Below are 25,290 nucleotides of genomic sequence, written 5' to 3' on the forward strand. Positions count from 1 at the left end.
ATGTAATCTTATAACTTTGTTTTCTTGAATTCTTAGATCAACCAGATGGCAACAGCTCCTGACTCTCAAAGACTGAAGTTGTTAAGAGAAGTAGCTGGTACTAGAGTGTACGATGAGCGCAAAGAAGAAAGTATTTCCTTAATGAAAGAAACAGGTAAAAATAATTCTTTATCTCCTGTTTCTTTTATATAAGGAATGTCCTGGTTCATGCCACAGTAGTTGCACTAATTTCAAGGGTTTATAACTTGTTAAAATTAATTCTTTGATTTAATTTGTAAATGTTTAATAAATTTAATAATTTAAATTATTTTACATTTTTTTTTCTTTCACTTCAAATTTTCCCAAAGGGCGTCACAAACTCTATAGAACATCTACACATGTAACCTACTGCTAGGCTGCAGGTAGCAGTTAACCAGTACCCAGCGTTCTGCACCAAAGCAGTGGGAGGGAAAATTTTTATCCACTGGCACTGCTAAAATAAATAATATTTAAAAAAAAACAAAACTTGGGTTCTGGTGCTTACAAACTTAAAGCCAGAAAATTCAAAATTAGGGTCAGAGCATCATATATTCTTCAGCCATGAAATTTGCTCCGAGCTCCAGAGTCAATTTTCACTTTTTAAAAGTTACATTTCTAGCCTTTATTTGTGGACATAACTTGAGCATGCAAACTGGCATTGATGTCTTCCTGAGTCTGCAGGAATCCTGGAACTATAGTTCTAACTTTTGTGAACTTTCCCGTTCATTTCAGTCGGGGACCTGTGGACTCCACAAATGCAGAATTTGACACTTTTTTCCAAGATGCCACAGAAATCAAATTATTTTTACAATGGAATTCTCTCTTGCTATAAACAGACTTCCAGTGTTTGGTTCTATCTTCTTGCCCTAGATGGTCCTGTCTGCAGCTGTCTCTTGTTCTCTAGCTTTCCCCATGAGTGGGAGTTACTTGGATTACTGAGTGTTCTCCCTGCACTGTTTCATGGAGCCAGAATTAGAGCCTAATTTTTACTTAAAGAGTGTGGGATCTAGCCGTGCAGGCTGGCATGCTGAACTGCCTGAAAAGCAGAACAGCTGAGGTCCAGGAGCCAAATCTGTGGAAATGGCTCCTAGCTGATCCCTTCTCTGGTATACATGGGGAAGGGGGAAATGTTCTGAGATTTTGGCTGCCTGGACCATATCAGAGTATTCAAGGCCTGGGAACTGGAGCTAGGTTGCCTGATGAGCATTATGCCAAAAAACAAAACAAAAAACAAAACACCCCCCGAACTGATTGACTGCTTTTACAGCAGGGATGACTTCAACTGTGATCCATAGTTGTTTGCATTTGTGGTGGGGAGTGGGAAGAGAATAGATCAGTGTTGCAGCTGGATTTAGCTGTGATTGACATGGAATTTGGTCTCATTATGCTGGGGAGTACCTGGCCGCTGGTTACACTTTCAGTTCATGTTCTGATGCCTTTCTCTCATTCTCCCTCTCATCTCCCTACCTTGTCCATTTTCTTATACAGGTTGAACCTCTCTAACCTGGCACTCCCTGGTCCAGCAATATCTGTCGTCCGGCATAGGTGCCGACTCCGTGGGTGCTCTGGGGCTGGAGCACCCACGGGGAAAAATTAGTGGGTGCAGAGCATCCACTGCGGCCAAGCTCCCCCCTTCCCCCATGCTTATCAACTCCTCCTCCTCCCAGCACTTCCAGAGTGCCACAAATAGCTGATTCATGGCGTTCAAGCTCTGGGAGGGAGGGGGAGGACCTGGGGCTGGCATCAGAGTCCCTGGGCAGGGTACCGGTGGCTGGGGGCCACGCTAGGCTAAAAGCCTGGGGGTGCTGTAGCACCCTCCCACATCTCTACTTTCCACGCCTGTGGAGATCTGCTGGCACTCTGCATTGACCTCCCGGGGTGTGGCAAATTCTCTGGTTCGGCACCAGTTAGTTCCCGAGGGTGCCAGACTAGAGAGGTTCAATGTGTACATCCAAAACAAATAAACAACACCAACAATCCAGGAATACTCAATGGACTAACAGCTCTATCTCCAAATTGTCTGGCCTTTGTCTTTCATGATCTTCATGTTGACTAAATGTAATTTTTTTTTAACTTACAAAAACCTTTGATATAAGTAGAATTATCGTTTATTTTTCAGACGTATCAAAAATCGCCATGCATTGAAAATGACCTGTGGTATCTATTTGTATTAGAATTTAACACCGAAGTCAATTTAAACACAACCATCTTTACGTCATCCAAAATAGTACCTGCCCGGTACTTTTGATGTATGTTGCTAATTTGTAGATGACAAGAGTGCTTTTAGAAAGCACAAATCTGTGCAATCATACAGTCCTACAGAGGCAAAAATACTGATCTAGTTTATTGAAAATTCCTGACTTTCTTTAAAGCTTTTGAAAGTTGATTGGCTCATTTATGCAATTTAGTTGTATTTATACCGGGCTTAAAAAACTGTGTATTAAATAATTAGACTCTTCAGTGCAGCTTGATATTCATTCAGGAAAGCCTGTAAAACACTCTGTTTAATAGCATATTGACATGATTATTCAAAGTCCTCATCAACTGCTCAAGAGAACTGTTTGAGAAATGATGGTTATGTATTTAATCAATTTCCCATGAAAATTTTGTTTGCATAATTTGCATATTCTCCTGCCTCTTTCAGGAGCTGTTACTTTATGGTAGTGTAGACTAGTTTGCTGAAACCCATTGCCCTCTGTATCTCCAAAATGTTCTTTATTGTAGTAAATTTTATCTGTATTCTAGCTTCTGTAGAAGTGGATAGATTTTTTCCCTTTTGGTGCTGGTGTTTAATGGATTGAGCCACAAGTTGCACACCAGCTCCCTTTTCTAGACATAGATGTGATGCCTTCTGGGATCTGCTTTAGCTTCATTGGAGTGAATCTTGTATCTTGGACATTGTAGCTCAACTGCATGCATTAATATGCCGGCACCCACTTTTCTTCTTCTTTTTAGCGATCTGTTTAAATTAGTGGTTTTATTTTGCTCTACACAACTGGCAGTATAAAAGGCGCTGAACCTGTTGACTCTTGGGAGTCTGTAGTCTTTGTTACCTAAAAGACACACCCACTTGCCTTGCACTGGCACACTTCTCCACCCCAGTATGGTCCTTCTGCCAGAGTTTGTGAGGAGGTCCCCAGAAGGCAGCCCGTGACTGTATTCTACAGTTTCTGCACTGGTGAAATTGTCCCCCAGCTAGATCCAGGGCTCCTAGCGTCCCTTTACATCACTCCATTCCCTTTACTTTATGGAAGAGGATGTCTGTAGTTTGTGTGGTCTTTTGACTGAACTTTCATTTGAAATTTAATTATCTTTGTTAGATTTCTGGATTGTGAACTTGTAGAACACACATTTGAATTGACTTAAATTACCTTGTACTTGTGAGACATGGAATTTATATTAGACTCAGTTAGAGCTCAGACTTAGAGTGCGGTAGCTTTATAAATAGAGCTTTCAATTTTTTATACTTGATTCCTGAAAATACCCGCATATAATATTTTTGGCAAAGTCCAGCAATGACTTCATTCTGTTACATGTGTGCTCAGAACAGTTGCCTATTAACTATCCCCTACTGAGAAACAGAACTAGAGTTGGAATAGCATGAGCCTTGGAAGATAGGAATTTTTGGAAAGAGGATGTATCTGAAAGTTAATTCCAGACCTAGATCTTCATTTCAGTCAATCTGTTTTTTCAAATCAAAAGCTTTGCTTATGAGTCAAAGATAAGAGAATGATGTTAAAAGAAAAACAAGGATTCTGAATATTATAATAATTTTGTTGCTATCTTTGTCTTGCTTCTCGTTTTCCAAAGAGGGTAAACGGGAGAAAATCAATGAGTTGTTGAAGTACATTGAAGAGCGATTACATACCCTGGAAGAGGAGAAAGAAGAGCTTGCTCAGTATCAGAAGTGGGATAAAATGAGGAGAGCATTAGAATACACCATTTATAACCAGGAACTCAATGAAACACGTGCTAAACTTGATGAGGTAAAGCTTCTTGTTACCCTTCATTACATATTTCCTTTGTTACGGACACTTAATATTTAAACTTACATAGTTTGGTATGCACATTTACTTATCCTAAAGAGAATAGTTAAATTGTGAAACTTTTATGCTTATTAATGTACTGAATTAACATTGTCTTTCTGAGTCAATGAGTGATTACAAAAAGGAACTTATTAATTGAGCAATATTCTTTCTGTACAGCTTTCTGCCAAACGAGAGACAAGTGGAGAAAAATCAAGGCAGCTGAGAGATGCACAACAAGATGCTAGAGATAAAATGGAGGTAAAATCTAGAAGCAGTATACTAAAATGAGCATTGACTATATGTAGTCTAATTTCTTTGAAAAGTCTTTTGGGTCACTTTGTGTGAGAATATTTCAGTCTGATGTCTCAAATCTGAGTGAATTTAAACACAGACTTTTTGGAGTTAATTGATTATTTAATGCCAATCAAAGGAAAATGGATCCTGTCAAACCAATTTGTGCTGTGTGTGTGTGTGTGTACACACCTCAACATATATATACACACCTCTACCCCGATATAATGCAACCCGATATAACACAAATTTGGATATAAAGCGATAAAGCAACGCTACGGGGGGCTGCACGCTCCGGCGGATCAAAGCAAGTTCGATATAACGCAGTTTCACCTATAATGCAGTAAGATTTCTTTTGGCTCCCGAGGGCAGCATTATATTGGGGTAGAGGTATATAATATATTTTATGAGATCACAGGTTTGATTTATAAAGGTGGTAGTGTTGATCTAATATTTTTAGACTTCTGTGAGGCATTAGAACAACAGAAAATTTAACATGGCACACAGTAAATGGATTGAAAACTGGCTAACTGATAGGTCTCAAAATGTAGTTGTAAATGCGGGATCATCATTGAGTGTGTTTCTAGTGGGGACCCTCAGAGATCGGTTTTTGGCCTTATGTTATTTAACATTTTTATTAATGACCTGGAAGAAAACACAATCATAACGTGTAATGTTTACAGACAACTCAAAGATTGAGGAGTGGTAAATAATGAAGGACAAGTCAGTGGTACAAACTGATCTACATTGCTTGGTAAGCTGGTCCCATACAAATAAAATGCCTAAATGCAAATATATACATCTAGGAGCAAAGAATGTAGGCCATACTTACAGGATGAGGGACTCTATCTTGGGAATCAGGACCCTGGAAAAGATTTGCAGTTTGTGGTGCTTTATCAGTTGAATGCGAGCACCCAATGCAACTCTGTAGTCAAAAGAGCTAATGTGATCCTTGCATGCATGAACAGGGGAATCTCGAATTGGAGTAGAATGGTTATTTTAAGTCTGTATTTGGCGCTGTTGCGACCACTGCTGGAACATTATGTCCAGTTCTGGTGTCCGCAGCTCAAGAAGGATAGTGATAAATTGGAGCGGGTTCAGAGAAGAGCGATGAGAATGATTAAAGGATTAGAAAACATGCCTTGTAGTGATAGACTCAAAGAATTCAGCTACCTAGCTTAACATAGAGATGGTTAAGGGGTGACTTGTTGAATCTTACAGGTATCTACATAGGGAACAAATATTTAATAATAATCTCTTCAGTCCAGGGGAGAAAGGTATAACCCAATTTAATGGATGGAAGCTGAAGTTATGCAAATTCAGACTGAAAATAAGGTGTACATTTTTAACATAGTGTCATTAGCCATTGGAACAGTTTACAGAATCTCGTAGTGGATTCTCTATCACTGGCCATTTATAAATCAAGGCTGGCTAGTTAAAAAGATGTACTTTAATTCAAAAGGAATTATTTTGAGAGAGTTCTATGGCTTGTATTTTACAGGAGGTCAGACTAGATGATCACAACAGACTCCTCTGGCCTAGGAATCTGTTACCCTATGGGTGGGTGTTCCTAAATTTTAAAGCAAATTAAACAATCCAACTTATTTTTAAGGTTAATTTTCAAGTTTTTTGGACTTCATATTGTAGTGACAAATTTTCTTTTCTTCTCATATTCTTCACATTCTCTTTAATCTTAATGGTTAAATAATGAAGCTGTCTTGTGCCAATTCCCTTAATGGGTACTGAAATATGGATTAGATCAAGCTGATAGATGGTTTGTGTGTTTGATAACATATATTACATACTTCTGTTTGTGTAGGATATTGAACGACAAGTTCGAGAACTGAAAACAAAGATTTCAGCGATGAAAGAGGAGAAGGAACAACTCAGTGCTGAGAGACAGGAGCAGATTAAGCAGAGGACCAAATTAGAACTTAAAGCTAAGGATTTGCAAGATGAACTAGCTGGCAACAGTGAACAAAGGGTGAGAAGCAACTGTAAGAATAAAATGTACAAATTCAGTGTTGTGTATGGATCACATTTTTGGCTATAACTTATGCGTGTAGTAGCAGTACTAAGGTATTATGACACCTACTAATAGATGTATGATTTAATTACACTGCAAGAACTTCACAACAATACAAGAGTTCTGTGCCCTGAAGTGTGTAACACACTTTTGAGTGCTGTAAAACACAATAATAGATCAATTATTTCTTTCTGCCCCCATAATGTAAAATAAACTAGCTGTAGCTGTTGTCCTCATCTTTTTCAATCATATGGTAAATACTAAAGGGAGGATGTTGTGAATCATCTGAAAGAAGATTATTCAGTATAGTAGCATTAAGTACAACTGGTTGACCTGTACTGATATTTGTTACCCTCCTAGTGTAGCTGCACCTTCTCAAACCTTGCTGATTCAAGGTTGCTCCTGAACCTACTGTCATGTGTCAAAGCAGCGTAGTGTCAGATAAGCAGTGGAGTCCATCTAGCATTTTTACAAATATTAAAATATGTTCCAGAAATAACCTACTATGTTCACTAATGATTCAGCAAAGTTGATCTACTAAGTTACTGGTATTAAATATTACTTTTTACTTTTAGAAAAGACTATTAAAGGAGAGACAGAAGCTTCTTGAGAAAATTGAGGAGAAGCAGAAAGAACTAGCTGAAACGGAACCCAAATTCAACAGTGTAAAAGAAAAAGAAGAGCGAGGAATTGCTAGGTCTGTGGCTCACCATACAAGGAATTAAACCGTTTTAGAATGAGCAAGGAATAAAGCAATATATAATGAAAATTGTATATACATTACAGCTGTTAAAAAGTGGGAGAATGCATTTGAGTCTAAATGTTTTTTTTATTTACAAAGAAATTCCCCTTTCACCAACAAATTAAAAAAATAAAATAAAATGAAAAGCGCACACATTCGGTGCTTATGTGTGTGTTTGAAGATAATTGTAGTTTCTCAAGAACCTTATTAAAAAGCTTTGTTAAAAGAATCAGTGTTGTACTAGTGAACAAGGAGGCATCAGAGACGTTTCCCTGTTGAAGAAACAAAGGAAGTGAGGATCTTTTGCTTGTTAGAAATAGGCAAACTTGATAAGTGAAAAGGAAGTTGTTTTCAAGCTTTAAAAAAGCAACTCATGGAGAATAAATGAAAATTCAAAACAAAAGTAAATTGGTGCCTCTTAATTGCTTTGCTCATTTTAAAGCATTCTCTGAGATGATTGTATAACGTGCAAAAAAAAATTCAAATTGTCGTTTGACCATTGTTAACGATTTAAAATTAATTTGATAGCACTTCGTTCTTGAAGATCTTCTGAATAAAATCTTAATGAAATATGTTTGACACACTATAAAGAAACCTTTTTTTTCCCCTCTCTTATCTAGACTAGCACAAGCTACCCAGGAAAGAACAGATCTTTATGCAAAACAAGGCCGAGGAAGCCAGTTTACTTCCAAAGAAGAAAGGGATAAGTGGATTAAAAAGGAACTGAAGTCTCTAGATCAGGCAATCAATGACAAAAAACGACAGATTGCAGCAATACACAAAGATTTAGAAGATACAGAGGCTAATAAAGAGAAGAACCTGGAGCAATACAGTGTAAGGAGCTCTGAGTTATTACTGCAGAGATATTTTGAGAGAGAAGGCTAAACCAGTGGTGGGTAACCTGCAGCCTTCGGGCCGCATGTGGCCCATCAGGATAATATGATTGTGGGCTGCGAGACTTTTTGCTGACGTTGACTGTCCACAGGCACCACCCCCTGCAGCTCCTAATGGCCGCGATTCTCTGTTCCTGGCCAGTGGGAGTTGTGGCGACCAGTACGTCCCTGCAGCCCCTTCGCCTGCAGGCACCACTTCTCACAGCTCCCATTGGCCGGGAACAGAGAACCGTGGCCACTGGGAGCTGAGGGGGGCGGTGCCTGTGGATGGTCAGTGTCAGCAAAATGTCTTGTGGCCCACAATCAGATTACCCTGATGGCCACAGGTTGCCCACTACTGGGCTAAACTCTGTGTCCATAATTGGATTTGTTTCAATGAATGAATTTTATTTTTATTTAAAATCTAAAGGACAAGAGAGGGTCTTGTTGTTGTGTCCTGCACTATTATAAATGTTTGCATGCTAACACTAATTTTAGAGTCCTGTTCTCAAATACTTTTCTTCAGCACCATATGTTTCTTTTTTCCTAATTTTGGAGGAAGACCGAAATTAGCTAGACAGCATTCAGGAACATCCTCTAAAACAGCATGCCTGTGTATTATTGTTTCTGTCAGTTAATAACATTCATGGGTAGTTTTAGCCAAAATTTTTCTTAAGGCTTAGAAATATTACTGTTTAATTTTTTATTTAAAACAAAAATACTATTTCTTCAAATGTATCTTGCATGGATTTTGCATTTGGCTTGAGAGAGTGTTCCTTTGGACCCTGTTAGATAATTGTACAAGTCTTAATATAGGCTAAGCACTTTGCATGCAATAGGAATCAGTTTCCATCTACACAAAAAAAAAAAAAAAGAGGGAGTATCTTGTGTTTTAATGAATGTGTACTTTGGTACTCAAAACATCTGCTTCCAGAGTCTTCTGTGTGATGCTGTATGCTTTAGGGAAGGGTAAGAATTTGGAGAACACTGAATCCTAATGCCTAAGAGAACTACTGGTGCCCAAGAAGTTTCCTTAAATTCTGTCAAGTACTCTGAGCTGCTATAGTATTAAAGGAAAAGTTCTTTAGAAAAAAAGAAGAAATTATCCCCATTATGGAGTCTGATCATTCACTTCACTAAAACTCTGGTGTAAGACGTGGAGGAGGATCAAACTTAAATAAAGAGTGTGGGATATTTATGCAGTGGATATATTTTCATAGAATCATAGGACTGGAAGGGACTTGAAGTCATCTAGTCCAGTCCAGTCCCCTGCACTCATGGCAGGACTAAATATTGACTAGACCATCCCTGACAGGTGTTCGTCTAACCTTCTCTTAAATCTCCAGTGATGGAGATTCCGTAACCTCCCTGAGCAATTTATTACAGCGCTTAACCATTCTGACAGGAAGTTTGTCCCTAATATCCAATCTAAACTGCCCTTGCTGCAATTTAAGCCCATTGCTTCTTGTCTATTCTCAGAGGTTAAGGAGAACAATTTTTCACTCTCCTCCTTGTAATAATCTTTTTTGTACTTGAAAACTGTTATCATGTTCCCCCTCAGTCTTCTCTTCTCCAGATTAAACAAACCCAATTTTTTCAGTCTTCCCTCATAGGTCATGTTTTTAGACCTTGAATCATTTTTCTTGCTCTTCTCTGGACTTTCTCCAATTTGTCCACATCTTTCCTGAAATGTGCCCAGAACTGTACACAGTACTACAGCTGAGGCCTAATCAGCATGGAGTAGAGTGGAACAACTACTTCTCGTGTCTTGCTTACAACACTCAAGCTAATACATCCCAAAATGATGTTCGCTTTTTTTGCAACAATGTTACACTACTGACTCATATTTAGCTTGTGATCCACTATGTCCCTACGTCTCTTTCCGCAGTACTCCTTCCTAGGCAATCGTTTCCCATTTTGTATGTGTGCAACTGATTGTTCCTTCCTAAGTAGAGTACTTTGCATTTGTCTTTATTGAATTTCATCCTGTTTACTTCAGATCATTTCTCCTGTTTTTCCAGATCATTTTGAATTTTAATCCTATCCTCCAAAGCTCTTGCAATTATGAGGAAAACCTTTTTACTGTGATGTTGCCAACGGCAGTCTGCATACGTTATCAACTTCGTGGATATTATTTATGAAAATAAATTCTTAACTTCCACATTGGGGCTTTAAAGCTTCTATGAATATTTTTGTTTGTTGTCTGGTGTAACTTTAGTCTTTGAGGCCTGTTTCTTAGCTTTGGTCCTCTTTTCCTATGGCCTTCAGTAATGCATGCTTTACTGTTTTCAGTTTAAAGCTAAATATCAGTTGTCACTCTCAACCTTGTGAGCTTTATTAGATTTTCGTTTTTATATGTCTCTCTTGAATTGTAATTGGTCTTGCACAGATTTAAGCCCAACAGCCTTATAAGGCTTCTAAATGCTCCGCCTGGGGCTCTGCATAAGAATATAAGAATGGCCATACTGGGTCAGACTAATGGTCCATCTAGCCCAATATCCTGTCTTCTGACAGTGGCCGGTGCCAGATGCTTTGGAAGGAATGTACCGAATAGAGTCATCAAGTGATCCATCCACTGTTGTCCAGTGCCAACTTCTGGCAGTCAGAGGTTTGAGGACACTGAGAGAATGGGGTTGCATCCCTGAGCACCTTGGCTAATAACCATTGATGGACCTATCCTCCATGTGCTTATCTAATTATTTTTTGGACCCAGTTATACTTTTGACCTTCACAACATCCCTGGCAATGAGTTCCACAGGTTGACTATGAATGGCATGAAGTAATTCCTTATGTTTTGTTGTCTATTAATGTAACTGTGTGACCCCCTGGTTCTTGTTATGTGATGAAGCAAATAATACTTTCCCCTCTATATACCATTTGTGATTTTATAGACATTTATCATGTCTTCTCTCCCCCCTATCTCCCTTCTAAATTGAACAGTACCAGTCTTTTGAATCTCTTCTTAGATGGTGGGGTTCCATTCCTCTAATCTTTTTTGTTGCCCTTCTTTGTACTTTTTCCAGTTCTAATATATCTTTTTGAGATAGGGTGACCAGAACTGCACACAGTATTCAAGGTTTGGGCATTTATATTGGGTACCATGCATTTATATAGTGACGTTATATTTTGTCTTATCTTATGATGAAATATTTGATCTTTACCCCAGGCCTACGAGTGTTGTAGCTAAAAGCCACAGCAGAACATATGTTGAGCAAAATATTGGTCTGCCCTGTGCTGCTATCCAATTGAGATATCGTGCATATTTTCCAAAGGTTCAGCCAGACTGCAAAGTATTAATGAAGGGATAAGGAATATTCCTGATTATGGATGGGAGAATTGACAGCAGCTTTGATAGCACATGCTGGCTATTTTGTTGAAGCCTTTAATCAAGGTTGAATGGTAGTCTGTTGTAATGTTGTCCATTTTTCCAGACTATTTAATACTTCTTGTGTGTAAGGCGAAGCCATAGAAATGAAGCATCAGTTCTAACCAGTTACGTGGCCGTGCAGGGAGTATGCCCACTGCTAATGCCATTATGCTTGATGTGCTGACAGATGCAGCCCTTACAATTTCTGTTGCATAATAAATCTACTGAACTTGGTGATACATGTGAAACCTGATCAAATTTATGAACAAAGTCACACTGAGGAAGAAAGTATTCTGCTAGTGTAAACCATATTTTGGAAGAGAGCCATGCTACTCAAGCAATTCTCTGTAGTTGGTTGAGTGAGAGAAATGGCATACCACTCTGGCTGTTTTTACTGGCAGAGTTCCTGCAATGAACAACTCTCAAGCCTCTGTTTTTTCTGGAAGTGAAAAGGATCTTGTCAGTGCTGAAGTGTGTGTGTGTGTGCGCACGCGCGCGAAAACAATACATACACAAATTCTTCTGACCAAGCTGAAATAATTGCCTGGCTTTTTTGTACCATGGAAGTGTTTCGGAGAATTTGGTCTGAAGACTGGAAAAGTGAACAATAAAAATAAAAGATTTTAAGACTGCAGAAAATAGTAGTACTAACATTAAGAATCATAAAGTTATTACCAGTAAATTCCTAGCCATTGAGCTATTGAAAGAAATGAAAGCTCTTGATTCCAGACAATGGGGATAGAGGAACATCCGCTAGCAGGTTCTCCAAATATGCTGCACTAGCAGAGTACCTGCAGCTAAGTGGTACCAGTACTTGACTTTATTGGAGAACACGCTAGAACCTTCATTCTAGCAAGAGTGGCATGGAAGGCTAACATGCAGTATATTGTTGTACAGCAATCTAAATGCTATTTAGTCTCAGAGGCTAATTATTTTTGTGTTGTAAAGGAACAAACTTCCAAGCAGATTGCAGTAATGGGTCTCTTTGATTCCACTTTATAGTGTAACTTATGATGGCTTTGAGTATTTCTGCCAATTCTCTGATCCTTTTAGTTCCGAAGGTGACTGGAACATCAGAATCAATAAAATAAATCTTGTTTTCTTCTTTGTCCTTCTTGCACCCAGTCACTTCATAGTCTCCATGCTGCTGCTGACCTCTAAAGATCTGTTTTTTCTTACCACTTTAGCAATTTTAGTGCAAATCATGGAAAATTACAGAAATTAATTCTGAATTGTAATATAAGGATTTAAAGCTAGAACTGGAAAACAGATGGATTTAAAGCTAGAGTCTTATCGTTGAAAGATTTATTTTTTTTTATGTGCATTAGAAATTGGACCAAGATCTTAATGAGGTTAAAGCTCGTGTTGAAGAACTGGACAGAAAGTATTACGAGGTGAAAAACAAAAAAGATGAACTACAGAGTGAAAGAAAGTTAGTAAATTTTATTTAAAATTTGTTTTAATTATGTGTAAAAGGTAAAGGATGCCAGCTGTGTAGTCGTTAACTTGGCATAACTACTTAAGTATTTTTAAATATGGTCATGTGTTTGGAGGTTTAAACCTCTACATTTCAATTTTAAAAAATTACTACTCTAGAAGGAAGTTAACCAAGTTTTACTTGCTAAGAATTTTCTGATAATCAAAGTGCTTAATAATGTTAACCTGGCTTTTGTCTCGTTTTGTAGTTATCTGTGGAGAGAGGAGAATGCTGAACAACAAGCTCTTGCTGCAAAACGAGAGGATTTGGAGAAGAAACAGCAACTACTTAGAGCGGCTACAGGAAAAGTGAGATACTGTGCATTTGTTAAAGTTACTAAATGATTATATGACATGAGGATAGGTTTCATATCTTTTAAAGATAATTGCCACATCTTTAAGGGGAAAAAACAGTCTACAGCTGCAGATCATAATATCAGAACTTTTTCATAAGCCTTATTTTTCAAATACTTACAGCTCTCTGAAAGAATTCTTTTGGGCTGAAATACCTCCTATTTATTCTCAGCCTAAAGCCAGTTTTTGGAATGAGAAATTTTTTGTTGAAATTCAGTTTATCAAAGCATTGAAAACTGGTGGCTCTCAGACTCTCAAATTACCATGCCTATTGGTTCCTGTATCCAAAGCAGGAACTTGCTGTCAGTGGCTGGGAGGGAACTTGTGGTGGCCTTAGAGTAGTCGGTAACAGCTCACGTGCACCATCCACCTGGGTAGCCATGTGTTGTCTGCAGTCCTAGCAAGAATTGGTCAGGGACTGTGGCCTTCATAAGGCCTAGTGGCTGACACTGAGCAGCTGAGAGGCAGATGGTGAATGACCCATGATCTCAATTAGAAATCACTAACAAACTTGAAATCCAAGCAATAAGCTTATAAATATTTTATCAGTTTATATTTTAAACTGGCAAGACAAAGGACTAAAAACTCTAGATTAGCATTATTTCTAGGTCACGTGATCCTTGAAGTCTAATAATACAAGTTATTCATTATATTTTTGTTTTATAACAGGCCATTCTAAATGGTATAGACAGCATAAACAAAGTCTTGGAGCACTTTCGCCGGAAAGGCATAAACCAACATGTTCTAAATGGTTACCATGGAATTGTGATGAATAATTTTGAGTGTGAGCCTGCTTTCTACACTTGTGTTGAAGTTACTGCTGGAAACAGGTAAATTATACTGTATTGAATTCTTGAGTTTGAAAGGGTAAGAGGGACATGTTTGACTTCATGCATGTTGAAAGCCAGTTGCTAACACAAACTTGCCATAGGAGGGTTTGTTCTTTTGATGTATACATTGGGCCTGTTGTCTAGTTGCATGTATGTACAATAATCAAAATTCACACCATATCAAAAAGACACTGAAAAGAGCTCTTTACCTGACTAAAACTCACTACCCAAATTAAACCCTTCCTTCTCTCAACCTGTCCCCTTAGGAAAATCCCTGCTGTGTGTTCAAAAGATCAGTAGGCTTGGGCTGTACTGAGCAAAACTGTCGGAAGGAGAGCAAATTCCAGACTCAAGAGCTCTTCAGGAGTCCTTCCCATGGTCCATTATGTAAATATCTAGAGGGTATTTGCCCAAATAGCCTGTATATGTCAGGGTACTATAGAAATGGCAGTCTGTAGGATACATAGGCCCCAAACTGTCGGGCTATCGTTTGAATTAATTGGAAGCCGGTGTAGTCTCTAGAGTACGAGTTTGAGAGATGCTCCCAGAAAGTACACTAAGAAGAAAAGCAGACTGAATAGGCTTGCTATTGTAGGGGTATGTGACAGGTATGCACAGCTGATGAGAAAAAGACCAACATTTATTGGGCTTTCCCTGTGACCAATGCTAGTAAATTCTTGGGTGGCGTCATCTGGATGAAACTGAATAAGAGGTCTAATTATCAAAAAAAACAAACAGCCCCTTCCCCCCCTCCCGTCCCAACTACTTAAATAGTGTTTCAGCAGATTTTAGTACGGTGTAAATTATCCTCCTAGTCTAAAAATTTGTGACCATTATTTTTTCCACTTGTATTTTCTAAGGTGTGGTAATGCCAAAAACTGTAGAGAGAATAAAACATGGTTTGATTTAGTGGTTCCTGGACATTTGAGTTTGGGGTAGAAAATGTCAATTATTTTGGCATAATAAAATCTTGGTGTTTTTTCTTTGGTCTGTTTAAATTAGGTTATTTTATCATATTGTGGATTCTGATGAGGTCAGTACAAAGATCTTAATGGAGTTTAATAAAATGAATCTTCCTGGGGAAGTAACTTTTCTGCCTCTCAACAAGCTGGATGTTAGAGATACTGCTTACCCTGAAACCAATGTGAGTCACTGTTTTGATACTGACTTCTGTTTTTTCTTCCAGTAGATTACTTATAAGTTACATGTTTATGTCACATAGATGCTGTGTACTCTTGCTGCTGCTACTTTATAATGCTATTTTCAGGTTGGCCATGCCCAACTAAATATTTTTTTTCAGTATTGCACTTCTTCAAGAATCTTTAACACCTGGTAGATTCAAAAAAGTAATGTTAAACTTCATGCGTTTAAAAAGATACAGAGTTGAGAATGAAAAGAAGAATTTCATTGTTATCTTAATAAAAATGGTAATTGTTATAAGAGCTGTCAAATGTACTTTCCTCAAGTTGGAAGGCAGCCTTTTTACAAGACCTGGGCAAGAGGATAATGTGACATAGCGGAAGACAGCCAAATTTATTATTTGAAACAAGTTGTGCTCCATTGTCACTATGAAAATTTTGTTAATACCATTATATTTTCATTAGTAAATATATAATATACTTACTGTAAATATCTATTTGAATTCGAAATTGTAGGCTAGTTTAAAAAATATAATGATTTCCTACAGTAAAGTAGGTCAACTAGACTTTTTACGCATTCTATTTAATTTTGCATAAACATGAATCATAGGAACAACCTGATTCTTCACACACATTCACTTTGGAAATACATTATGTATGTATGTTTCTGGTGGCACCTACAATATCTTATTCCTTATACAGAAGAAGTTAATTGACAGATACAGTAACAAAAATCATTTAAACTCACTCAGTTGCTACTTAGCACCTGATCCTGTTCCTGTTGAAATTACTGGCAGACCTGTCATTGCTCCAGTGAGAGTGAGATCAAACCTTAAATCGGTCCCTTCAGATTTTCATAAGTATTTATGCCTAACTTGCATGTGCAGTATTTTTTGATGTGTCTGAGAAATTGTAATAAGCTGACCCCCTAATTGATTGTGCAGCAGTTTAAAGAACACATGGTCATACACAGAGACAGTAATTTGTGTTCACAATCACAGGCATTTCTGTAAATTATGATGGCATGCACAGTTCTAAACGGACTTGCTTCATTAATTTTCAGTACATTGGAATGACCTATTAATGTGTGTTGTTGTTTTTATTAATTTAAGATTACAGAAATGCTTATTGCAAATTTGGGGGTTTATATTATTTTGTTCTTTTTGTTGGGTTGCCAAGGGTTCTCCTTAAATTATTTTTCACTGGCAATTGCATAGTGCACCCAGTGGATGCTTCAGGCCAAGTGTGACATATTCGTGCTACTTATTGTTGGTATGTACTGCTTTACTGATGTGAATGCTACATTTTTAGGACGCTATTCCTATGATCAGTAAACTGAGATACAATCCCAGATTTGACAAAGCCTTCAAACATGTTTTTGGAAAGACTCTTATTTGTCGTAGCATGGAGGTGTCTACCCAGTTGGCCAGAGCTTTCACTATGGATTGTATTACTTTGGAAGGTATGTATTGCTATTATATTATCAATTTAATGGAAAAACAGGGTCTGTGGTGGACTGAGGTTCATTGAAACTAGTCTATTACTTTCCTAGTGTTCTTTGCAAAACCTGATATTATGGTAATTTACCTGGGTAAGCTCGATAAAACAAACTAAATGTTAATATCGCTGTTGTCATAGTCCAAAATATTTTTTAAGTCCTCTAGATTTTTTTTGTGACTTGAGTGACACATCAGTAGGAATCATCCCAGAGACTTGCAAAATGGCTTAGACTTGTATCTGATTTTATCAGGTATTGATATCCCTGAGGAATTGAGAAGCTTATTCCACTAGGTTTAAAACAACTTCTATGGCATGCTTATGTACTGTTTCATTACTAAGAAGTGCAGGTTCGCTACTTTGGTATACTAAAGTCACATGTTTGTCTTGACTTGATGTCTCCCTGTTTTTTGGAGAGGAATCTTCTGTTTTGGAGAGGAATCTTCTGTTTAGTGGCTCCTCATGGGCCACGCTGCTAGTTTCTCTCTCCTTTGAGAAGTTCCTCAGATCCCCACTCTGAGAGAAAATTATTATTTACAATAACTGGTTCTTGTAGTGTTTTTCTGCAGATCCACTCTGCCACTTTCCTATATTTTTCCAGAGTGCTTTAATGAATCTTTTGATGTGTAAGGGCAGTTGAGGCCACAGTCCATTTTATATCCTTGAGTCCAAATGTTAGAATCCACACGTTACTTGCATGACTCACAGTCATTGCATTATAGAAGATTCTGGGTCCAGCAGCATTGTTGGTGTATTCATTCCATGTTCATCTGCAGAGGCAGTTCTTTAAGAACACCAGTTAGTGACAAGTAACATTTCTTGGGCAAAACAGTTAACCATAAGATTTGTAAGGCCTAAAGAGGACTAAGGCTTTGATCAATCGGGACAACAATTACAGAAGATTTGGTAAAAAGGATGCAGCATAACAGAAATGTTAAGAGAAGGTTGGATCTTGCCCCTTTTTGGGTGGAGTGTTTTAATAGAGCGCACACCAGTTGTTTAAGGTTAGCCCCGTTTGCCTTGATTGTGTCTGGCCGTTTTGGCCACTATTGAGGAAACTGCTCTAACATGATGGATGTTGAAAAAGTGGTAGTGATATGGCGTTTGAATGTCCCCATTGTTCATATAAATTTACTTTCATGTGGATTACATGCTTTCAAAAGTTAATAAAAGAAATTGAAGGTAGTTCCTTGTGCTAGGAGCCTGCTGGCCTTGAGGCATTAAATACACTTTTTAAAAGCTTTATAAAAATGAATGTGATTTTTTTTTTGGCTTGTTAACATTTGAAAGTGACATTTTGTAAATTAATTGCAAACATTACATGCATGCATGACTCCTCAGAATTGTATAGAATCTCTCTAGGAAATTTACAGTACTTAAAGTACATATTAGCAGAATAATCATCAGCTCCTAGGAACTGCTTTGAACAACATGTCCTATGGGTGTGCAGTACTAAAGTACCATTTTAATTCTCTTCTGTTCGTAGGTGATCAAGTCAGCCATCGTGGTGCTCTGACTGGAGGTTATTATGACACAAGAAAGTCTCGGCTTGAACTGCAGAAAGATGTTAGAAAGGCAGAAGAAGAACTTGGTGAACTTGAAGCAAAACTCAATGAAAACTTGCGCAGAAACATTGAAAATATCCTTTTTGATGTATTTGTGCATGTTATGTGGGAAAAGTTGCATGGTAATAAGGCCTAATGAGTTTGTTCTTTTCTCCCACCTTCATTACAAAATGAACAATTGTTTTAAGACTTTATTTTTACATAATGGCTATTTTCTATGGTATTAGTTGTAATTCCTGCCTATGCAGGCTTTCTTCTATATACTGCTATAGAGGTTCTAATGAGAGTAGAGTCAACATTTTTAAAAAACCCAGGAAAATTACTATATTAAAAATGCAACAGAGCCCAAATAATCGAATCTGTTAATATATTTTATGCCAGATATATATTGTTGGAGAATTTAATTTCTAATGTAACATGTCTCTCAATTACACTTGATTGATTGTACATCTGTAAATAGTGTTTGACATTAGTCAGTGATCAGGAGATGTTTTCATAAATGATTAAGTGATATAGATGCCAGCAGGTCAATAGGTTACTTATAACACCTTCACTGATATAGTTATAACCAGCTTTAACACATACTGCTCATGTCTGTGACATGCTTTTGTCCTCTATTATCAGTTTTAATGTTCTATAAACTATATCTGTACTCTTAATATAAAGAGACCAGTATCTCTAGGTCTTAAAACATGATTTTATACAATAAAAAATTTCACCAAGGTTTACTTACTAGGTGCTAGCCACTTGATCCTAAAGGCAGCTGCATGATGTCCCTTCAGAAAATATTACTATGGCTCTAACATCCTGAGATTTAAAAGGGGGGAAAATTAGTAAAGTTGATTTTTTTAAAAAATCATTATAATCTAGTAGAGATGTTCAGAAAACATCTTGAAACCATAAGCTGTGTGCATAATATTGTAGTCCTAATAAAATATTTTTTTCTAGTTTTGAGAATCCTCCTTATTTACAGTGCTTGGAGTGTAGATTTTCATAATTCTGCTTCTTATAGCAACATTATAATATTGTAAAGGATATTGCTATAGGAAAATATTGTGAAGGAAAAGCAGTCCTATGTTTGGCTTATAGGTGGGAAAGGCCTGTTAACTCTTGTGATGTATCCCATAGTCACTAAAAGGTTGTTCCGTACTGTTGTTTTTAGTGTTTGTGTAGTCTAATTCTAAATGCCCTAAGTAACAGGGATTCTACCACATGCCACTGTTTTATTGTCTGCTAGATGTTATGGTCTGGAAGCTTTTTCTGACAGACTGAATTTGTCTTCTCTTAATCTCATCAAATTTCTTCTGTTTCTACCCTGTTGCGCTACCCTTAATTATTTCTCTCCTTCAGTGTCTATTGCATTCTTCTAAATAACCTCTGGAAACTCTTGAGAGAGCTGTCTTTTCTGATTTTAGTAATTATTTAGCCAAGGTATATATTCACCCATAAGGTAAATATAGAAATAGGTCAGTTGTTAACATGTATGTGTAGTACATGTCTAAAATAATACAAAGAAAACTAATATGTAGGTGGCTATCAGTAATGTTTTAAAATACAGAAGAATATGATATGGAAAAGGGGAGAAGTTGAAGTTAGTTTTCTAAATCTCTGTATTTCATTAGCTTTTTGTAAACCTCTTTAGTCATGACAGAACAGCTATTTCTTTATAAGCATGTAAATTATAGCTTTCTCAAATTGTTGACTGATATGCAGAATAGAGAGTTATCAAGCTGTCTCAATATATGTCAAACTGTGATGCAGATTACATGACTAACAACGTGGATGCTATTGTAAATATTGAAGGAGGATTTCAGAAGGAATTAGACTTTTAAGGCCAGAGTGAATAATTGTGACTTAATTTTTTCATGTGTAAATAATATTTGTATATCAGTAGCACCTCTGGCAACACTGAAGAAGTTGTAAAAAAACTTTTAGTATCATGGAAAAAGCCATAAATAAAGATTTGGAATAGAATCAAAAGCTTTAGCAAGATTAACCTTCTAATGCTCAGTGTTTCCCCGTTTTAATTATGTGTAGACTCCCAGGCTGCCCACACCTACCTCCAGCATCAGATTCCAGACTAGCACGCAGGGCCGGCTCCAGCCCCCAGCATGCCAAGCACGTGCTTGGGGAGGTATGCTGCTGGGGGCGCTCTGCTAGTTGCATGGAGGGCGGCAGGCAGCTCCGGTGGACCTCCCGCAGGCGTGCCTGCAGAGGGTCCGCTGGTCCCGCGGCTTCGGTGGAGCAGCTGCAGGCACGCCTGCGGGAGGTCCACCAGAGCCGCGGGACCAGCGAGCGGCAGAGTGCCCCCCCCGCGCGTGCCATCGTGCTTGGGGCGGTGAAATGGCTAGAGCCAGCCCTGCTAGCATGCTATGGTTTATAGAAAATATTTTTAAGAGGGGAATTAATACTGGCCTGTAAAATTCTCTATTGTATTCCTAATTCCTGACCAGAATGTTGGACCCCTTCTGGGAGCAAAAAGACTAGTTACGTTTCCAACGTCTTTTTGTTTTGGGCACCTCTCTCTCTCTCTCTGACTGACAAATGATAGCATTTGTAATGTGGACACATCGGTGAAATCTTGGTCCCATTAAAACTGGTAAAGCTCACATTGACTTCACTAGGGTCAAGTTTTCATCCTTGTGATCTAAGGCAGCGGAAGATAGGACTTGCTATACTAGATCAGCCTGTGGTCCATATAGTCCAGTCTGTGACCAGTGGCAAGCACCAGATGCTTCAGAGGAAGTTGCAAGAAACCCTCACAACAGGCAGATGTTAGATAATCTGTCCCCCATCAATGTTTTGTCGTAATCCTAATAGCACTTAATAGTTCAGGCTCACTAATTTTTCTTTGCATTTGTTTCTAGAGCCTATTGATTACAGTGCTATAAAACTGCTACTGATATGTCTGTCTTGGGGCTGCTGTTGAGGCAACATATTTGACTTCTGAGAGGAAATGAGGTAAAGCACCACAAGAGTCTCAATTGCTCTATTTAATCTCTTCTGGTCAATTGAAGGCGTTGTGTTGACCTCAGAGAGCAGCTGAATGTGACTGGTTCTATATCTGTGAAAGTTGTGATATGGGGAGTGAGCAAAAATGAGAGACTGCAATAACAGTGTGGGTTTAAAGTACCTCTTATATTTAAAACTTGGAATTTTCCTTAGCCCACTGTATGGATTAATAATGAAATTGACCAACTCATGAATCAAATGCAGCAGATTGAGACCCAGCAGAGAAAATTCAAAGCTTCCCGAGACAGCATCTTGTCAGAGATGAAAATGCTGAAAGAGAAGAGGCAGCAGTCTGAAAAAACCTTTATGCCAAAGGTATATAGTATATATAAGAATTTGTTAGTGACTTCATAGTTAATTGTTTGTTTGAGCAGACATACTTCCTGTCCCAAAGAATTTATAGTCTGAGTAGACAAATAAAAAATTGGCCCACACAATGCACTAGATGACCATATGTTGGAAAGTATCATGCAGGGCTCAGGAGCAGCAATCAAAGGGGCTGATTTTCAATTAAAAATGAAGTTTTCTCTTTTCTATAAGCTGTCTTTTACAAAATCAAAATTGTTTGCCATTGGAGACTATAGCATGCATGCTGATAGATGTGTCCTAGAAAAAGAGTTGGTAGTCTGGCATTTCTGACAGGCTACAAGTTGGACTGGTCTTCCTGGACTGTTCATGTTGTCTGTAAAACTACCACACTGGATTTACTTAATACCAGTAGAAAAAGACAAGTTTAGAGAAGCCTGCAGTTTCATTTGAATGATGATCCAATTTAATACAATTAATCTGTTCTTTAGCAACGCAGCTTGCAAAGCTTGGAGGCAAGCTTACATGCCATGGAATCAACACGAGAATCGTTAAAAGCGGAATTGGGAACAGACTTGCTGTCTCAGCTCAGCCTAGATGATCAGAAACGAGTGGATGCACTTAATGATGAGATTCGACAACTGCAACAAGTAAGAACTAAGAGAAAAAATGTCATGATGCTAAAGGTGGAGAATTTCTTACGGAGAAGACATTCTGTTAATTGAAATCTTTTCTTCTTATGTAGGAAAAGTGAGATGTCATTGATAATCCACAGCTATGAAGTTCTGTGATCTTTGCGCAGTATGAGGGAGGTTTTGTTTAATTGCTGTCCGTGCTATATATTTGTATGTTCTAAATTGTTTTTTTTCAGATACTATCTAGACTTTTTCTTTAACTGAGGTGTATTTTGCTTTTAAATAAGACCTTTATTATGCAGTAGTCATGTTAAAATTGACTTGTTCCTGTGCTTTGGTTTTGCAACAGGCAGCATCTCCTTCAGTAAACCCTGTAGGGTATGGGGAGACAGATCTGTTCTATGAAATAAATAAACCAACTCAGTTTTTGTTTCATCTGGGTCAGCTGGGGGAACATTAAGATTTAAGGACATAAAATTTTGGAGCTATTTTGGTCTTGGTAAAGAGTTGGACAAGGCAAAAGTTTCAAATAGCCTTCCATGTTTAATAGTGAAAAAGTTGTGTTGTTTGCTCTGTTTTGATTCTAGACAGCTGTACAAACATTAAATATTAAAAACGTTCTCACATTCATATTAAAATAATTCCACGCATGTAAGGAATTGTGTAATATTTTCATTTTATTGGATTCTACAAACTTTTCTTTCCTCAAAGTATAAGAGCCTTCACTGAGAGCCTTTGTTTGTTTAAATTAATATTCTCTCCTACTTTCTTACAGGAAAACAGACAGCTTTTGAATGAGAGGATTAAACTGGAAGGCATCATCACAAGAGTAGAGACATACCTCAATGAGAATCTCAGAAAACGCTTAGACCAAGTGGAACAAGTAAGATTATTGATTTTCTTAGATCCATTTTACAAAATATTCTTGTTTTGCACCTTCAGAGATTTGGCAGACTATTCTTCTCTTAAATATGCACCGGATAGACTACTGATAATTTTATATTTATGTATAGCTTTTCTATTTTGTTTCTCCAACATGCAAACTGAGCTACGGGTTTTTTTTAGGATTGAAGCAGAATTATTTAAGAATGTATTTGAGGTGTGGCTGACAGTGTATCCAAGCTTGCAGAAGTACAGTGTATATAATTAAACATAAGTTCACATGATAACAGAACTGTACAGCAGTGGCTGTGGATTTTTTTGAGGTTTAGATTTTATTTAAAACAAAATCCATTCCTCTGTGAAAATAATTTTAATGGCTATAGTCAATCATAGGACCAGGGTAGTAGAAAATAACTCATGTCATCTGCAGTGTGGGTTTACACTTTGATTCCCTGCTATGGCTATTCTTACTGTTTATTTTTTGTCCCATAGGAGTTGAATGAGCTACGAGAGACAGAAGGCGGCACTGTTCTTACTGCCACAACATCAGAACTTGAGGCCATCAACAAACGAGTGAAGGATACCTTGGCACGATCAGATGGTTGGTAATACTGATTCTTGGAATGAAGATTCTTTACAAGACTCATAAATGTGGTTGTGACAGGTTGGACTCCCCCCTTTTGAGATGCCCCTTCTGCTCCACTAGCCTGGATTCCCTCTCTCCAGCCTCTTGCAATGCACGCACGCACATAGGTAGGGCCACACCCAGCTGCAGACACAGACTGAAGTCAGCTTTGTGTGAAAGGATTCACCCAGCACTCACGTTCACATCCCTTTTGAGGAATAAATCCAAAATAATATTGTCTTGTGTTTGTATAGAAAAATCTGCACAGCGGAAGCTCATAAAAATTCGCCCTCTCCCTCAACTCAGACATAGGTTAGGGGTTTGTTACAAGAGTGAGTGGGTGAGATTCTGTGGCCTGTGTTGTGCAAGAGGTCAGACTAGATGATCATAATGGTCCCTTCTGACCTTAAAGTCCATGAGTAATTTGAAGAGAGAGATGCACAGCTTCCCCCCTGTCGCTGCCGCCCCCCCCAGTGGAAATCACACAAACCGGGTTTAATAATAAAACAAATTTATTAACTATAGAAGGCAGATTTTAAGTGAATATAAGGGATAGCAAACAGAACAAAGCAGATTACTAAGCAAATAAAACAAAATATGCAAACTACGCTTGATTCACTAAAGAAACAGGTTACAAAATGCAATTTCTCACCCTAAATGTTGAATTATGCAGGATGCAGAGTTTCTGTAGCTTAGAGTTCCAGTTATCTTTTCTTACAGACTGGACCTCTGTCTCAGTCTGGACTGATCCCTGTCTTCCCCTCAGGTACGTTCAGCAGTCTGTCTTCTTGGGTAGGCAATGGAGGAGAGTCCAGATCAACCCCCTCCACAGCCCTTAAAAAAGATTTACATAAGAAGGAATCCTTTGTTTGATCCTCATCCCTCTATAGTGGAAAAGTACCAGCAGTGTCCAGGGGATATTTTTTCATCAGGTGACATTATCACCAGACCTTGTAGTTCAGGGATCGGCAAATTTTCAGAAGTGGTATGCCAAGTCTTCATTTATTCACTGTAATTTAAGGCTTTGCGTGCCAGTCATACATTTTAACATTTTTAGAAGGTCTCTCTGTAATTCTATAATATATAACTAAACTATTATTGTATGTAAAGTAAATAAGGTTTTTAAAATCTTTAAGATCTTTAAGATCTACATTACTCACTTCACCTCTCTACAAATGAAAAAAGGACTGTAAGCTGTCTAAACTCCTACCTGCCACATGGGGCCACAACCGTGGTACCCCTAACCCACCCAGCAATATCGTCAATCTATCCAACTACACACTCAGCCCAGAAGAAAAGTCTGTCCTATCTCGGGGACTCTCTTTCTGCCCTGCCTCCCCCACCAATATGATACAGTTCTGTGGCGATCTGGAAGCCTACTTTCGCCGTCTCCGACTCAAAGAATACTTCCAGGACAACACTGAACAGTGCACTGATGCACAGGTGCCCTCCCACCAACAGCACAAGAAGAAGAACTCCACATGGACTCCTCCTGAGGGTCGAAATGACAGTCTGGACCTATACATTGAATGCTTCCGCCGGCGTGCACAGGCAGAAATCGTGGAACAACAACATCGCTTGCCTCACAACCTAAGTCGTGCAGAACGCAATGCCATCCACAGCCT

At 38.2% G+C, this 25,290-nt stretch overlaps 1 protein-coding gene across 1 annotated transcript in view; it reads left to right on the forward strand.

Annotated features, from left to right (window-relative positions):
• SMC3 (structural maintenance of chromosomes 3) overlaps positions 1-25,290 on the forward strand; it is a 51,869-nt gene that overhangs the window by 18,366 nt on the left and 8,213 nt on the right. Inside the window, exons 8-23 of the mRNA XM_030568713.1 lie at positions 37-154; positions 3,829-4,004; positions 4,224-4,304; positions 6,157-6,321; positions 6,939-7,060; positions 7,726-7,939; positions 12,673-12,776; positions 13,030-13,129; positions 13,844-14,004; positions 15,007-15,148; positions 16,455-16,605; positions 18,127-18,279; positions 21,381-21,532; positions 22,015-22,173; positions 22,934-23,041; positions 23,533-23,641. Coding sequence (XP_030424573.1) covers positions 37-154; positions 3,829-4,004; positions 4,224-4,304; positions 6,157-6,321; positions 6,939-7,060; positions 7,726-7,939; positions 12,673-12,776; positions 13,030-13,129; positions 13,844-14,004; positions 15,007-15,148; positions 16,455-16,605; positions 18,127-18,279; positions 21,381-21,532; positions 22,015-22,173; positions 22,934-23,041; positions 23,533-23,641 — 2,215 coding nt within the window. The remainder of the gene's footprint in view (positions 1-36; positions 155-3,828; positions 4,005-4,223; positions 4,305-6,156; positions 6,322-6,938; positions 7,061-7,725; positions 7,940-12,672; positions 12,777-13,029; positions 13,130-13,843; positions 14,005-15,006; positions 15,149-16,454; positions 16,606-18,126; positions 18,280-21,380; positions 21,533-22,014; positions 22,174-22,933; positions 23,042-23,532; positions 23,642-25,290) is intronic.

This window comes from Gopherus evgoodei, chromosome 7 (assembly GCF_007399415.2).
Source record: "Gopherus evgoodei ecotype Sinaloan lineage chromosome 7, rGopEvg1_v1.p, whole genome shotgun sequence".
Taxonomy (NCBI): domain Eukaryota; kingdom Metazoa; phylum Chordata; order Testudines; family Testudinidae; genus Gopherus; species Gopherus evgoodei.